Source organism: Thamnophis sirtalis, unplaced genomic scaffold (assembly GCF_051295495.1).
Source record: "Thamnophis sirtalis isolate CommonGarterSnake01/CBP01778 unplaced genomic scaffold, rThaSir2_p1.2 scaffold_2, whole genome shotgun sequence".
Taxonomy (NCBI): domain Eukaryota; kingdom Metazoa; phylum Chordata; class Lepidosauria; order Squamata; family Natricidae; genus Thamnophis; species Thamnophis sirtalis.
The window spans coordinates 90216432-90234474 of NW_028261382.1; the positions used below are offsets into that span (position 1 = coordinate 90216432).

General features: G+C 44.5%; 1 protein-coding gene across 1 annotated transcript in view; it reads right to left on the reverse strand.

Annotated features, from left to right (window-relative positions):
• Positions 1–490: 490 nt before the first annotated feature.
• The window catches only part of KCNJ1 (potassium inwardly rectifying channel subfamily J member 1), a 30744-nt gene continuing 13191 nt past the window's right edge, over positions 491–18043 (reverse strand). The window contains exon 2 of the mRNA XM_087703779.1: positions 491–2937. Within this exon, the coding sequence (XP_087559905.1) occupies positions 1805–2923 (1119 nt within the window). The 5' untranslated portion in view covers positions 2924–2937 and the 3' untranslated portion in view covers positions 491–1804. The remainder of the gene's footprint in view (positions 2938–18043) is intronic.

The window sequence follows — 18043 nt, forward strand, 5'->3', positions numbered from 1 at the left end:
GGGAGTCAAGTTATTTTCCAAAGCACCCAGAGAAGGAATAATGGATGGAAAGTGATCAAGGAGAGATTCAACCTAGAAATAAGGAGGAACTTTCTGACAATGAGAACAACCAACCAATGGAACAGAAGTTCCCTTTGGAAGTTGTGGGAGCTTCATCACTGGAGGCTTTCAAGAAGAGATTGGACTGCCATTTGTCAGAAATGGTGTAGGGTCTCCTGCTTGAGTGGGGGGTTGGACTAGATGACCTATAAGGTCCCTTCCAACTCTGTTAATCTGAGGCAGTCTGGTGTAGTAAGTAGTTGAGGCACCCAGTCTAGAAACTGGGAGACTGTGAATTCTAGCCTTACCTTTGGCACAAAGTTAGCTGGGTGACTTTGGGCGTGTGTCTGTCTGTCTGTCTGTCTCTGTCTCTGTGTCTCTCTCTCTGTCTCTCTCTCTGTCTCTCTCTCTGTCTCTGTCTCTCTCTCTCTCTCTGCCCTCTCTCTGCCCCCTTTCTCCCCCCTCCCTCCTGCTCTAGGAAGTAGGCAATGGCAAGCCATTACTGAAATCTTGCCAAGAAAAATACGGGGATTTGTCCAGGCAGTTTATTAGGAATCAACCCTGATTTGAAGAGGGGGAGGAGGAGGAGGAAGAGGAGGAGGAGGAGGATCAGAGCCAAACAGTCTTACAATGATCACTGTTGAGTCACTTGTCTCACAGAAAGGGACCCAAATCCTTTAAGATCATTTTACCAGAAATACAAGTAAACCACATTTTAATCCTAGTTTCCCGTAACCGCTCCTTTGTCCTATTTAACACGGGGCCATTGAATTTCTGTGTGTTTGTATCATAAAGTAAAATCTTACTTGAATCTCTCTTGGTGATTTCAAGGAGAGAGACGTATAATTTTATTAATTTGCTGTTGCTTTCCTCTTTGGATTTTTTTTTTAATTTCCTAATCTAATCCAGAGGTTTTCTGGTCATTTCACAGCCAAGGACTAACCAAGTATAATTCTGCTTTCCATTTTTTAAAAATTAATCAAAACCGACTAAGAGCCACTGTGACTGAATCCTGAATATAGTTTTCCACATAAGGAAACATTTACATTTATGCAGTAGTGCTGTCATGATAATTATTTAATTTTAAATCCACTTATTATCCAGCCAAAAAAATATTTTCCACTTTCTCCCCATTGTGCAAGACATAGAATCTTTTTCTTGGTAACCAATATTACAGTGTAAGTCCCTACACCTATCGGCACATTTTATGTAAAAGTAAAGGTAAAGGTTCCCATCGTACATATGTGCTAGTCGTTCCCAACTCTAGGAGACAGTGCTCATCTCCATTTAAAAGCCGAAGAGCCAGCGCTGTCCGAAGACGTCTCCGTGGTCATGTGGCCGGCATGACTAAACACCAAAGGTGCACAGAATACTGTTCCCTTCCCACCAAAGGTGGTTCCTATTTTTCTACTTGCATTTTTACGTGCTTTTGAACTGCTAGGTTGGCAGAAGCTGGGACAAGTAACGGGAGCTCATTCTGTTACGCGGCGCTAGGGATTCAAACCGCAAAACTGCCGACCTTTCTGATCGACAAGCTCAGTGTATTAGCCACTGAGCCATCGTGTCCCAAATTTTATGATATTGGGGGAATTACTACTTCATAGTCTTTTCTGGTTGCTTATGATCAACAAAAGAAACCAGTTCATTTTTTCCCCCCCAACAGAAAACCATTAGGTATTCTTGGCACATCTCAGGAAAATCAAAAAGTAAGCACACATAGACACACACACACACATACACACATGAGTCCCACGGGTCAATAAAGTCACATCTTTGTCTCATTGGGTTCACTAACTTCATGGGACACAAAGGCAGGGTTGTCAAATCCCATCTTTGCCTTGGCTTTGGCGTCCTTCTCGTTGTAGAGGCAGAACGCACAATGTGGAGTTTCCACTTCCACCGTTTTGCTGAAGTTGTGAAAATCCACCCTGTACTTCCCTTCTTTGGTCTTCGAAACGATGGGGGCGAAGCGATAACCCCACAGGACCTCTTCGGCAATGTACGACGTCCGTACTTGGCAAGTCGCGCTGGTCGATTCTACGGTCCCGTCTAGAAACACCACCAGTTCGAAGTCATGTTGAAGGAGGGTGTCAGCTGACATGTGAAAGAAGGGACTGTGCTTGTCGATGACATGGTAAATCGTCAAGGGGCAGATGAAGAAAAGGTTCTCGTTGCCTGCGTCAACCATGAAATGGATGTTGACTTGATCCAAGATGATCGTCTCTCCTTCAGGGGTGATGGTAGTTTTCAGGAGTTTGCCGTAGATGTGACTTCCAATCAACAGACTTTTCCTAAGGTTGGCCACCCGGATGAGAAGACAGAGTTTTCCACCTCGTTTACTAATCACAGCATTTTTGCTAAAGGTGATTGTTTTCGCTCTCTTTTTGGGTCTGGAGATTTTGGCCAGAATGGCCCCACACATGAAGGAGTTGATGATCACTCCTAGGATAGATTGAAAGATGAGAAGAAAAATTGCCGTGGCACATTGTTCCGTAACACACCTGAACCCATAGCCAATAGTGACCTGGGTCTCCAGGGAGAAGAGGAAAGCTGAAGTCAAGCCATTGATATTATCTACACAAGGTGTGTGGTTTATAGAAGGGCTGAACTCTGGCAGATCTTGATGGATGTAGGCCACGACATACCAAAGAAGGCCAAAGAAGAACCAGCTTCCCAAGAAAGCTGAAATAAAGATGGTCATCTTATACCGCCACCTTAGATCCAGGATGGTGGTCCAGATGTCAATCAGGCAAACAAATCTGGACTCTTCTTCAACATTCCCAAATTCTATGTTACACCTTCCATCTTTTGACACCAGACGTGACCTCCGTCTCTTGCATTCGGCCCAGTTCAGTGTGAAATGTTTCTGGAAGTACTTAAACATTCCCAGCAGTCACTCTGGATTAAAGGGAGAAATGGAAGAATTATGACAATGTCTTGTAAGCGGTTTTTCTTTTCTTTTCTCAATGAACTTATCCGTGTGGGAAAAGATTCCAGTTGACTCTTAAATGGGGAATTATGGAATAGCCCGAGGACGCATTCCAAAGTGGTACTTAACTAGGGTCGGTACTGTAACACTAATGGCTTCAATTCTACCCCCTGACTGTCCTTCAAAACAGCTAGCCATGTATTTTCCCCACTTTCATGTCTGGCACCAATAAAAGTTACAAGAAGCTCTCGCAGTAGCACAGTTACCACTAGGGAGTTGATAAGTACTTCGTTTGTGATTGCTCAGTGTAGATTTGGCGGGGGTGACTTGTGTGCGAATGCATGAATTAACTCTGCATAAAAATGCTCGCGGCATGAGAAATGACAGGGAAATTTAACCCTGGGTGCATTATGACCTATTTCAAGATGTAAAATGTCACGGGATGATGGGGAAATGGGCCAAGAGAGGAACGGACATGTATAAATCAGGGTTCAGTGACGTTGACATCATGCTGGAGCTTTCTGAAAATGTTCTCCTTTGTGACTCAACCCCGGTGCTAAGCCCAAATGCTGTTGTGGCTCAACTGCGGTGACATATGGGGAAGGTTTGGAATCTCTCCCAACTGGAAAAACAATCATGGACTTTGAAAGTACAAAAACGTGACATTGTCACCATGGCATGAAAGCAGAACTGAAGTTCTCTTATCCAAGTTGAAGGCATATATATGTTACTCTTTAAGATACCCCAAGACTTCCTTGGTTCCTTTGGAGAGGAACATTCATCCAGCAAGTCCTCTGAATAGAATAGAATGACAGAGTTGGAAGGGACCTTGAAGGTTTTCTAGTCCAATCCCCAGCTTAGGCAGGAAACCCTACACCACTTCAGACAAATGGTTATCTAATCTCTTCTTTAAAACTTCCAGTGTTTGAACATTCACAATCTCTGGAGGCAAGCTGTTCCACTGATTAATTGTTCTAACTGTCAGGAAATTTCTCTTTAGTTCTAGATTGCTTCTCTCCTTGATTAGTTTCCACCCATTGTTTCTAGTCCTGCCCTCAAGTGCTTTGGAGAAAAGCTTGACTCCCTCTTCTTTGTGGCAGCCCCTGGGAGATTGGAACCCTGATATCATATCATCCCTAGTTCTTCTTTTCATCAAACTAGACGTAACCAATTCCAGCAACCGTTCATCGTATGTTTTAGCTTCCAGTCCCTTAATCCTCTTTGTTGCTCTTCTCTGCACTCTTTCCAGAATCTCCACATTGTTTGTTTGTTTGTTTATTATATTTATATGCCGCCCTTTTCCCCTGAAGGGGACTCAGGGCGGCTCACAACTCAAACCAGGGAAGGGGGATACAGACAAAAATTAAAAACGACACATAACAATGCATAATTTAAAACACACGACAGTCATATCATTCGAGACGGGGGCAACAGCTCTTTATCCCCAGGCCTGTCTGAACAGCCAGGTTTTAAGGGCTTTGCGGAAGGCCTGGAGGGTGGTGAGGGTTTGAATCTCCACGGGGAGTTCGTTCCAGAGGGTCGGAGCAGCCACAGAGAAGGCTCTCCTCTGGGTAGTCACCAGTCGACACTGGCCGGCGGATGGAATTCGGAGGAGGCCTAGTCTGTGGGATCTAATCGGTCTAGTGGAGGTAATTGGCAGCAGGCGGTCTCTCAAGTACCCAGGTCCAATACCATCTTTTTTACATTGTCGCAACCAAAACTGGATGCAGTATTCCAGGTGTGGCCTTACCAAGGCATTATAAAGTGGTATTAACACTTCATGTGATCTTGATTCTATCCCTCTGTTAAGGCAGTCTAGAACTTCTGCTTTTTTCTCACATACAGCACTATAATTTGTGGTGCAGAGCAAGAAACAGCTTTTGGAGGGCTGGGGAGATAGAGATTCACCTTAGGTGCTCCTGCTCTATGGAAGACCTTGATTGTGAGAATTGCACACCGCATTCAGACGCACCTACCACAGCACCCGAGACATATGATCCTGGAGTGCTTCAATTCACAAGGAGGGAAATATGTGAGAAGTGTCGTTGCCTAGGCAATACAGGGAAGGAATCTCCTCTATTTGCCTCCCAACAACAAAGGACAAATTAGATTGCTTCTATTCAGACCATGTTTCTATTTTGCTTGGGTTTTTAATTTTCATTGGTTTCATTGGATTAGGGGTAAAAAAAATAAGAAAATAAACCACATACCAAATAACAGAACTTGCTTTTTGCAGAAGAAATGAATATACAATTGAAAGACAGGGCAAGTATCCATGTACTTTCACTGCAACATTTCTAATAAAAACAAGAAATTGTTCAGAACTCTTCACTGGCTTCCCCCCCCCCCCTTTTTTTTTTTTTTTTGATGCCTTCCGGTCAGTGTTGACTGCCAGGACAAATCCCTGCAGTTTTCTTGGCAGGGTTTTAGAAATGGTTTGTCCTTGTCCTTCTTCTTCTTCTTCCTAGGGCCGAGAGAGAAGGACAGGCCCAAGGCTACTGAACTGGCTCCGTGTGCCTAAGGCAGGACTAATCTCCCAGTTTCTAGCTCAGTGCCTTCACTACTATCCCCAACTGGCACTCACTTGTGTAATCCAGATACAATTTTTCAGGCAAGCCACATCCATTAGAACTGCCTCCTTCAGTTTTTCAGGTTGAGAAAGAGTAGCACATTTAAGCCTGTTGAGTGGGGTCGTGGTGAAATAATAACTCGGGATTCCCAGAGGCAAGTTCAGGATCTCGACCACATGATCTGCATGTGATTCAAGAAAGCCTGGGAAAAGTTGGTTACCTTGTTTATTTATTGCATGAATTGCATTTACAATGATCACCCACTCCCAAAGACTCTGGGCAGCTATGCATATTAGTGTTCTGACCCAGGCTTCCCAAGAGCATGACGCAAACTCCTTGTCCGGACAAAAACCCCTTTTATTAATTGACTGTGAATTCTGCTCATTCACATCCAGCAAAGTCTTTCAAGGGAGGATTTACAGTCACAGACCTTCTCTGGCTTGGAGAGCTGCCAGGCTGATATCTGCAAAGAGCCAAGGTGGCGCAGTGGTTAGGGTGCAGTACTGCAGGCTACTGTTATCTGCAGTTCAGCGCTTCTAATCTCACCGGCTCAAGGTTGACTCAGCCTTCCATCCTTCCGAGGTGGGTGAAATGAGGACCCAGACTGTGGGGGGTGATATGCTGACTCTGTAAACTGCTTAGAGAGGGCTGAAAGCCCTATGAAGCGGTATATAAGTCTAACTGCTACTGCAAAACTTGGCAAGGAGTCTCGGAGAGTCACGAACCAATTAAGTGAACTAATTGCCTCTTGCAAACTCCAGTCGCCTTTCGCTCCTCTTTTGTTTCCTCTGGGAGGGGCCATTCATCGTCCACTCCCAAGTCAACCCCTGCTCTTTAGCTGTTCCCTTCATCAGACAATTCTGTGCATGCGCACACTGGGAACAGGCTTCAGCTGTCCGTCTGCCTCACTGATGTCTGACTCTGAAGGCAGCTGATAACTGTCAGAGCAGGCACAGTCTTTACAACCGTGGGTAAAAGTGAGGTGGCCTTTCAAAATTTGCTTACTTCTAAAGCAGGGGTGTCAAACTGGATTTCTTTGAGGGCTGGATCAGTTGGCCCAAAACAGGCTGCATGAGGACCCCCCCCTGTTTTTGACTGAGAGACTGCTGCTCAGGCTGAAAATGGGCCACGCGGGGGCCTCATGGGGTCTCCATTCAGCCCATTTTTGGCCAGCAAAGTCCTGCAGGAGGTCACCCAGGCCAAAAATGGGCACAGGGGAACCCGCGCACAGCCCCCTGTACTCCATTTACCAGCAGGATGTTGCAGGAGGCGTCCATCCCATCAGGGTGTGGAGAGGCCCCTACAGGCTGGTCCTTTGATATTTCCAGGCCATCCCACCAGCCAGATTTAAGTTTGAGTTTGACACCCCTGTTCTAAAGAACCTGGGGGAAAAGAGGGCACTTCTATAAATCTCTGCTGATCCCTCATCATTTTTCGCTGTCTGTTTTGTAGCCTTCATGCATTGGAGTCTGCTGTTAGAAACATGAGAAGATGGCAGACACCAGGACATGTCTTACTCTACAGTAACCCAGTGTTTCTCAACCTTGGCCACTTGAAGATGTCTGGACTTCAACTCCCAGAATTCCCCAGCCAGCGAATGCTGGCTGGGGAATTCTGGGAGTTGAAGTCCAGACATCTTCAAATGGCCAAGGTTGAAAAACACTGCAGTAACCTACTCTACTTCATCCCACCCCGTCCTTCACAGCAACAACTTTGAACCTGTCCCTGAAAGTCACAAGAGAAATGTGTCCAACATTTATGATTGGGCAACTCCCAGGAAACATGCATTAGCTCCCCAAGAGTACAGCTTTCCGTGTCTGCAGTCAGCTACAAAAGGCCCTATAGGCATTCTTGTCCTGACTTATTCTCCTCTTGGCTGGTCAACAGCCAGAGTCCAGTTAAACTTTAAGCACGTTCCCAAGAAAGGCCAGGAGGTCATTTCTGCTCAATTTTGCTTCCTTACATTCCCTTAATCTGTTTGCCTCGAAAAACACCCAACCAAAGAATCCAAAGAAAAGCTCCCGGATTCAACACGCCGTTTGTAGTCATTTTCCAGGGTTTAAGTTCTCATTTCCTCTTATTGCTTTCAGTTGTTTAAATCTCAGAGGTGAAACCTTTCATCATTCTCTTTTGCAAGTCACTCTTGCTGGGCCTTCACAGCCCTGTTTTATGACTTTCATTTAGAGCATAACCCCTCTTTGCAACCAACTAGGGAGCAGGCGTGTAAAACCAGAGGGCAAGGAGAACAGATTTTTACGGTTGGCGTTTTCTTTCCTTTTTCCCCCCTTTCAAACAATTAACCCTGAAACTCAATACATTCAAAAGTTAAGGAAGAAGGAAGGGCCTTTCTAAAACACCATGCAAATGCAGACATGTACACAATGGCTAGATTGTCTCTGGACATTCTCAGTCATCCAGGTCATGGTTGTCCCAAAGGTGCTTTTTTTCGGTTCCACCACAAAACCGCGGTAGACTAAAGCACGCTCGAGGAAAGCCCGTACCTGACGTCATCACAGCGCGACGAAAACATCACGCTGTGAGCGGTAAAGTTAAAATTAACGTGAAATCCTTACCCTAACCCCCCCAAACCTAACCCTAAACCTAACCCTAAACCTAACCCTTAACCTAACCCTAAACCTAACCCTAAACCTAACCCTTAACCTAACGCTAAACCTAACGCTAACCATTAACCTAACCCTAAACCTAACCCTAACGCTTAACGTAACCCTAAACCTAACCCTAACCCTAACCCTAAACCTAACCCTTACCTTTACGTGAATCGGCTTGCTTTAAAAGCGCTTTTTAAAGCGCCCTTTTTTCTCCGCGGTCGTATTTGTTGCGCTGCTGATGATGTCAGGTACGCGCTTTAATTGGGCGCGCTTTAGTGGACCGCGGTTTTGTCGTGCCATGCTTTTTTTCAAGAGGCAACTGGGCTTTCTTGGGGTTTTTTCTTGAAAACATTTCGCTTCTCGATCCAAGAAGCTTCTTCGGTTCTGACTGAATGGTGGAGGACACACGCAGGACAGTGGTGGGTTGCCAATTTTGTTACTACTTGTTCGGACACGCTCCCGCATGAACATCAGCACGCGTGACACTTCTTCACGTGTGCAGAAGTTTCTGCACATGCACAGAAGTGTCCGGGCGGGTGGGAGGAGCCTCCCGCCGCCATTACTACCAGTTCAGCCGAGCCGAGTCGAACCATCAGCAGCACACTTCTGACGCAGGAGTACAAATCCTTCCATCCTCCACCATCCAGTCAGAACTGAGGAAGCTTCTTGGATGAGAAGTGAAACATCTTCAAGGAAAAACAAAGTCCAGTCACCTTTTGAAAGTCCCTATGTGGTGAAATACAACCATGGACCATGACTGAGAATGCCAATTTTGAATCTTCTTCTGGTGTGAAAAAAATAAAAACAACAACCAAATTTAGCATTTTAGCAATAGCAATAGCAGTTAGACTTATATACCGCTTCATAGGACTTTCAGCCCTCTCTCAGCGGTTTACAGAGTCAGCATATCGCCCCCAACAACAATCCGGGTCCTCATTTTACCCACCTCGGAAGGATGGAAGGCTGAGTCAACCTTGAGCCCGTGAGATTTGAACAGCCGAACTGCAGAACTGCAGTCAGCTGAAGTAGCCTGCAGTGCTGCATTTAACCACTGCGCCACCTCGGCCTCGGCTTTTAGAAAGAAAGAGAAGTGTCCAAGCAAATCTACTTGCTTAGTTGCTTACTTGCAAGGAGTTATAAGTTTAAAACAATGTAAGAAGATTGAAGCTCCTGGAAGAAGTAACATGTAAAGGGCATGGGGTACAAATTAAGAGGCTAAATTTGGATCTCATCTTTTCATTAAAAATATTGTGTGCAATGGAATGTCAACCCAGGTCCCTGCCTGAGGTTATTTGTTACAGTCTGATCAAGAGTTGAGCATTGTTCTTAGTCTCCCTTTAAAAGAATAAAAGATACCTTTTTAGGGGGGTGGAAATGTGTGTTGTATAACAGTAAGTGGTTATAAAAGGAATCTGGTTTAAATCCGTAGGAATCTGAACCAATCTAATCTAGTTCAGTAAGGACATTGCTCTTAATCCTCCTTTGAAGAAATGAATATATCACCCATTGTTGTATAACAAAGAATTCTCACCGTGAGAGAATTAAATCAGCCAAGAACAAGCCCATCCTGTCATATACCCATTTCATTTACCAAAGTAGATATTGATTGATTGAGCAGAGGGAATAAACATTGCAAATGCCTGGCTTTTAAACTGGAAAAATGTCTCAACTTAATTCTTTGGAGGAATACAAGCCCACATGTCATTCAATGCCACTTTATAGATAAAATTGTTTATTTGTATTTAGGATACTGAGGTCCAATCCATGTCCCCCCGAAGCCTGATAGGGAAGTTGCGAAAACTAAAAAGCACTTCACATAAAACAATCAGGAATACAGGAAGTCCCTTTATCTACCTAAGCCCCAATGTCTAAGAAGAGAGATTCTCCAGAGCACCTGAGGACAGGACAAGAAACAATAGCTTGAAAACAATCAAGGAAGCAACCTAAAACCAAGGAGGCATTTCCTGACAGTGAGAACAATTAACCAGTGGAACAACTTGCCTCTAGTTGTTGTGAATGCTCCAAAACTGAAAGTTTTTTTTTTAAATATACTTTTATTCTTTTTAAACAAAGCAACACATACAAAACAAAGAAAGAGAAGAAAAAAGAACAACTTTCCTCCATTTCATCAAGCATGTCGTTTGGTTACAAGTTTTTGTGCATCAATTCTTAAGCTTAGGATTAACATCACTGGTTTACATTAAACATAACTGAATATTTTGCTGTCATTGAGCATTATGTGTTCAGATTATCATTAATATTCTTTCATTTGTAACAATCCTTGTTTGCTTTAATTCATAATTATCTATCAAATAACAATGAGTCTGTAAAGCAGTGTTTTTCAACACTAGTGCCGGCACTAGTGTGCCGCGACATAGTGTAAAGCAGTGTTTTTCAACTTTTTTTGTGCAATAGCAATAGCAATAGCAATAGCAGTAGACTTATATACCGCTTCATAGGCCTTTCAGGCCTCTCTAAGCGGTTTACAGAGAGTCAGCATATTGCCCCCAACAATCTGGGTCCTCATTTTACCCACCTCGGAAGGATGGAAGGCTGAGTCAACCCTGAGCCGGTGAGATTTGAACCGCTGACCTGCTGATCTAGCAGTAGCCTGCAGTGCTGCATTTAACCACTGCGCCACCTTGGCTCACGAGGCACACCACCATTAGAAAATGTTAAAATTTTTTAACTCTGTGCCTATATTGACTATATATAAAGTAATTCTCTTGAATAGGAATCAAATAAACAAAAAGAAATTATTTTATAATTGTTCACACTCAGTGTGAAACCTGGGCCTGTTTTTCTGAACACAAAGCTGATATTCTGGCAGGAATCGAAGAAAGACACACACGTAGCGTGCGCTACCTCTCGGCGGTCCCCGCGTTTTTAAAGTAAACGCAGGGCCGCAGGGACTTAATAGAGGCATCCCTGTGTCCCGAAAGCAACTTTCGGGACACAGAGATGTCCCGAGGCAAAAACACCCAGCGGGTGTTTTTCCCACGGCACACTTTACACCAGTGTTTTTCAACCACTGTGCCGTGGCACACTAGTGTGCCGTGACATAGTGTAAGGTGTGCCGTGGGAGAATTACTTTATATATAGTCAATATAGGCACAGAGTTAAATTTTTTTAACATTTTCTAATGGTGGTGTGCCTCGTGATTTTTTTCATGAAAAAAGTGTGCCTTTGCACAAAAAAGGTTGAAAAACACTGGACTAGAAGACCTTTAAGGTTCCTTCCAACTCTGTTCTTCTTATCTACCTACCAAAGATTTACTGCCTAGTGTCCATTGGAGGATTGGACGCAACTTCCCAAAGGCTTCTAGATGTTGCAATAAGATTTGTCATTTTTAATGGGAGAAAAGGATATTATTTAGTATGGAGAAGGAAGTCACTGTTGGCTCAACAAAGTCGTACACATGGTAGGAACAATTTCATTTTCCTCCTAAAATCATTCTCATGTCTCATCCAGGACCTCAAGCAATTAGAAGAGGCCTGTAATAAAACCAATTGACTTTCTGGGGTGTGAGGTGGAAGGCTTCAACACTTTCGTCGGCAATATCTTCAAAGTTGTGCGCAAACCTTTTTTTAAAAATATTTTTATTCTACATTTTTCTTTATTATACATCATGTTTTCCAGTTTTGCAGTGACAGTGTACTGACTGTATCAAGTCCTTTTTAAGTAAACATAGTCTTATACACCCTAATTATAACCATTATTCTCGTAATTATACAGTGTAGTCGCTTTTAAATACATAATATTGTACATCATAGTTATAACTATTATTTTCATACGTAAAGGTAAAGGTTCCCATCGCACATATATGCTAGTTGTTCCTGACTCTCGGGGGTGATACTATTCTCCGTTTCAAAGCTGAAAAGCTAGTGATATTCGAAGATGTCTCCGTGGTCATGTGACTGGCGTGACTAGATGCAAAAGGCGCACAGAATGCTGTTAACTTCCGCCCAAAGATGGTACCTATTTTTCTACTTGCATTTTCTGCGTGCTTTTGAACTGCTAGGTTAGCAGAAGCTGGGACAAGTAACAGAAGCTCACTCCGTGATGTGGCACTAGGGATTCGAACCACTGAACTACTGACCTCTCTGTTTGACAAACTCAGAATCTTAGCCACTGAGCCACCGCTTCTTCTTTCCTTACTAAGTTACTAATCTTTGCACCTGTTATCTAACCATTTGTAGAAGATTTGTACCTGTTAAACAATACTCTGCTTCCTCTTTGTCCTTAAGTTCCATTGTCAACCTGCCCAATTCAGCACATTCTAATATTTTCTTTAGTATCTTTTTCATCTACAGGTTTATTTTCGTTTTTCCAATTTTGTGCATATGGGATTCTAGCTGCTGTTATTACATTAAGTATGTAATTCTTTTATTGTAATTCCCTGGTAGTACACCTAGTAATAATAATTCTGGTTTTAGATCTATTTGTTGTGCTGTCATCTTTTCTAACACATCTTTTGTGTGCAAACTTTTGAAGCTTTGCATAGGCCTACTGAAAGCACAGCTGGAGAGAAATCATATTAAGTATATTTAATTGGATGAGAAGAGTTTAATATCTATCTATCTGTCTCCCCACTCATTATTTAGGGGAGGGACAAGCCTGTTCCTTAGGACAGAAAAAGTGGCCCGCTTCAGATCTAGATTGCTGATCCCTGCTCTATGGTGTCAGGAAGTTTCCAGAATTTATTTTCGGGTCTGGATTTTGGGGTAGAGACCATCTGAATGCAAAACAGGTGTGGAGTCCCTCTGCTTAAAAATTCCCACAAAAATGCTGTTCTGCAAATAAGGCTAAGAGCTAGCACCCCTGTGAAGAATAATGAGGCAGCTGTCTTCGACGGCTTAATTGGGCAATGCGACAGACCGAGCTACAGCACGCTGGGTAGAAATAATGAGAAGCCCAGTGAATCTACAGGGCCCAGATTGTGGGAAACAGCTGGGCAGGGATGCCACTGGGAGGGAGATAGGAAATGAAATTGCACTTTCGGATTTTAAATCCAGAAGCAACTTCTCAGCAATCGTATCTTCAGAGCTGGAGAACATCACCTTTCTCAGGTGTTTATTCAATACCAATTGATGTCACTGGATCAATAGTCCATAATCTTCAGGGACTTATAACCGTAACAGAAGCTGTCCCTCATGGTTGCAACTTGTGATGGCTGTAATGACCTTTTTTTTTTTTGCAGTGGTCATTAAGCAAATCGCCATGATTGTTGAAGAGCTGGGGTGGTGCAGTGGTTAGAGTGCAGTACTGCAGCTACTTCTGCTGCCTGCCGGCTGCCTGCAATTTGGCAGTTCGAATCTCACCAGGCTCAAGGTTGGCTCAGCCTTCCGTCCTTCCGAGGTCGACGAAATGTGGACCCAGATTGTTGGGGGCAATAGGCTGACTCTATAAACCACTTGCAGAGGACTGGAAAGCACTGTGAAGTGGTATATAAGTGGTATATAAGTCTAAATTCTATTGCTATTGCTATCTGTTGATAGAACCATGTATAGCTAATACAGTATATTGCTATTGCTTTTGTGATTTGTGATTTTGTGATTTTATTAACATTTGTAGGCCGCCCTTTTCCCTGAGGGGACTCAGGGCGGCTCACATAAAATCAGGGAGGGGAAGTACAAACAATGACATAGACACATATAATAAAAGTAATAAGCAACATACATTCATCATTTGGGAGGGGTAACTATCCTTGTCCCCAGGCCTGACGGGCTAGCCAGTTCTTGAGGGCTGTGCGGAAGGCCAGGACGGTGGTGAATCTCCACGGGGAGTTCGTTCCAAAGGGTCGGGGCTACTACTGAGAAGGCCCTCCTCCTTGTAGTTGCCAGCCGGCACTGGCTGGCCGATGGAATACGGAGGAGGCCCAATCTGAGTGATCTAATTGGTCGCAGGGAGGTGATTGGCAGGAGGCGGTCTCTCAAGTATCCAGATCCACTACCATGCAGGGCTTTATGAGTGACTAATAGCACCTTGAAGCGCACCCGGAGATCGACAGGTAGCCAGCGCAGCTCGCGGAGGATAGGTGTTATGTGGGTGAACCGCGGTGCACCCACAATCACTCGCGCGGCCGCGTTCTGTACCAGCTGAAGTCGCCGGATGCTCTTCAAGGGCAGCCCCATGTAGAGCACATTGCAGTATTCCAGCCTAGAGGTCACAAGGGCCCGAGTGACTGTTGTGAGTGCCTCCCGATCCAGGTAGGGTCGCAACTGGCGCACCAGGCTTTCCCTCCCTCCCTCCCTCCCTTCCTTTCTTCCTTCCTTCCTTCCTTCCTTCCTAGAATGCAGCATTGCAGTTTAACTCTGCCCACTGCCAGGAGTTCAATCCTGTTGGGACTCAAGATTGACCCAGCTTTTCAAGGTCGGTAAATTGAGGATCCAGATTATTGGGGGCAATGTCCAAAAGAGCCAAGGTGGCGCAGTGGTTAAATGCAGCACTGCAGGCTACTGCTAGATCAGCAGGTCAGCGGTTCAAATCTCACCGGCTCAGGGTTGACTCAGCCTTCCATCCTTCCGAGGTGGGTAAAATGAGGACCCAGATTGTTGGGGGCAATATGCTGACTCTCTGTAAACCGCTTAGAGAGGCCTGAAAGGCCTATGAAGCGGTATATAAGTCTACTGCTATTGCTATTGCTACTCTGTAAACTGCTTAGAGAGCACTGTAAAGCACTTTGAAGTGGTATATAAGTCTAAGTACTATTGTACTGGTGGCTCACTATGAGTGTGATTTTTCTGGAAATAATCTGGTATCTCTGTTGGTCAGTCAGAAAAAGACCCCCTTCATTAGGTCCTCCTTTGGGGAAAATGTCAGCCAAATGTGGGAAACCAAGGAGGCTGGAGAATTATTAAGAGCCGAGGTGGTGCAGTGGTTAAATGCAGCACTGCAGGCTACTTTAGCTGACTGCAGTTCTGCAGTTCGGCTGTTCAAATCTCACCGGTTCAGGGTTGACTCAGCCTTCCATCCTTCCGAGGTGGGTAAAATGAGGACCCGGATTGTTGTTGGGGGCAATATGCTGACTCTGTAAACCGCTTAGAGAGGGCTGAAAGCCATATGAAGCAGTATATAAGTCTAACTGCTATTGCTATTGCTATTATAATAGCAGTGATTGGCCAAACTCTGACATGCTCAGATCATTTTGCAACTCTTGCTGTTCTGTCTACTATTGTCTCCCGCAGGATAATTCTTACGGAAGTAAGAAAGCTGTTAACAGGCCTCATACCTAAGTAAAGATTTGCTTTTGCTAGATAAAAAGAAGTAAATGTTTGCTCAAGGAAGCTAGCAAGGATGTAATGACTAACTAAATGGCTTCCATTAACACAGGAAAACTCTTTGAAGTGTGTAGGTATCTCAGCACAAGACGTTTCCCCTTAGACAAGAACCAGCCTAGTGTTAATTGTTTAGCGGTAATGCAATGCTTCAGATTTACTTCCCCCAAAATGGAGCACCTGTCAGTGACTCATTAAAGCAGCTGCACAATTCTGAAACACAGCTGCTTTAAATAAACTTGGCTCTATCACCTAGTCCGGGTCTCAGCAACCGGCGGCTTAGGAGCCACATGCGGCTCTTTCATCCCCTTGCTGTGGCTCCCTGTCAGCTGAATCCATCACTGGCTGGCCCCACCCCTCACTCTCCCTTTCCAGTCACTCCTCACCTGGCCTGAGATGAGAGGGAGAGGGAAAGGGAGAGACACACACAGAGAGATACCCATTTCCCACAGAAAACACCGGGAGCCACAAAACCAGGATAGGAGTGGCTGGGTGGGTCATGTGACTGGGTGGGAGTGAGTGATGTCAAGTTGGCCACGCCCACTCAGGTTTTGTGGCTCCCGGTGTTTTCTTTTCAGTGGGAAACAGGTCCAAATGGCTCTTTGAGTGTTTAAGGTTGCAGACCCGTGCCTAGCCATAGCCAGCTTTCATGCCTAAGGTGGGACTAGAACTCAGTCTCCCGGTGATTGGCCATGACTCACCCAGCTGGCTTTCATGCCTAATGTGGGGGGACTAGAACTCACAATCTCCTGGTTCCTAGCCAGCACTTTCACCACTAGGCCAACCTGGGTTTCAGTGGTGGATTTCAAAAATTGTTCGAACCTACTCTGTGGGTGTGGCTTCCTTTGTGGGAGTGGCTTGCCGCCCATGTGACTGGATGGGAGTGGCTTGCCGCCCCATGTGACTGGATATGAAGATGCCGATGACACTTGTCAGAACCACCTTAAATTACCTCACACACAGCACTGGCATGCATAAGAATATGATGTAAACTTGCTTTTTAAAAGGCATCTTTGGTTTGCATTAAAACAACTTCAACACACGGCATGTTCTGATTGCACCACAAACGCAGTAGTCATCCTTACCTTTCGCAGAGGCACTGAGTTTTATAAATGTGAGCATGATAGTGTAGAATAATCATATCCAAGGACCAGTGGTGGGTTTCAAAAAAAATTGGAACCTCTTCTGTAGGTGTGGCCTGCTTTCCGGGTCCACCGGTGGAACCTCTTCTAACCGGTTTGGTAGATTTGACGAAGCGGTTCTACCGAATAGGTGCAAACTGGTAGGAACCCACCTCTGCTGGGTTTAATCCTTTGTTCTCTTGGTTTCAAATCCCATTTCTAAAGCCATGCTAAAGCTAAAAATATTAAAAGCCACTTAGATCAGAAAGAAGGTCTCCATTCTGCAATTCTGAGGACTGTTGCTTCCAGCTTCCAGGTTTTATAGGGCACCATAATAACACAGTGAAAACTTTGAAGATGATAGTATTTTCTTTCTTTTTTTCCCTTTTCTGGGAAGCTGCACTTTATTGAAATAACTCAGTTACATCTGCTGGATAAAAATAATAATAATAATACCGGTACTTATTTTAGAAGTTAGGCCAAAGGAAAAAGCCATCCAAATTCACGCATTTGCCAGAAACTTTTGGCTGCACAATCGTGGAGGCGGTTTTAGAGAGGCTCTTCTTGAAAGCCTGCTGAGGTGGCAAACTCAAATATTCTAATTAATTTTTCATGGCTGAGAATTTTCAAAGCATGTGGAAAAGTTAAAATTCAGGACATGGTACCCAAAGCCAGTTAATAGTAAGGCCTGCACTCAGTCACCCTGAGACGGAGCAATTGAGCCTTAAGCTTCATTGTGCTGACTTCCAACCTCTCAGAAGAATGCAAATTAACCCAGAATCTTGTTTTCTTCCACCTTCGTTTTTTCCCATCGTTTCAAACCATATATCAAAGGAGAGATGCTTAGATTTGATTTAAGAACACTCATGTCGGTCATAATTTGTCAGCAAGGATGAGAAAGGACCGAAGCACAGAAATGAAAACCTCATCAAGTCGCGTATTGTAATATCCATGAAATGCGCCATCAATTCAAGACTCGCTCGTAAGCAAAACCAAATTCTTAGCATGGGACCACCGTCATTTGGGGTTAATGATTAAAAAGCCGAAAAGAACTCAATGAAATTGGGAGTCATGTGAGAGATTGCTGACTGCCTGTCTTCCTCTGTAAAATGCAAGAGTGAAGAATTAACTCAAAATGTAGTTCTGTAGAACTAAACAGTCTCTCCGTCTCCTTCTTCTTCTTCTCCTCCTCTCCTCCTTCTCCTCCTTCCTCTTCCCCTCCTCCTTTATTTCTCCTTCCCCTGCTCCTCCTCCTTCTCTTCTCCTTCTCCTCCTTCCTCTTCCCCTCCTTCCCCTCCTCCTTTCCTTCTCTTCTTCCTCCCCTTCTCCTTCTCTTTTCCTCCTCTCCCTTCCTCTTCCCCTCCTCCTTTATTTCTCCTTCTCCTCCTCCTTCTCTTCTCCTTCCCCTCCTCCTTTCCTTCTCTTCTTCCTCCTTCCTCTTCCCCTCCTTCCCCTCCTCCATTCCTCCTCCTCCTCCTCCTTCTTCTTCCTCTCCTCC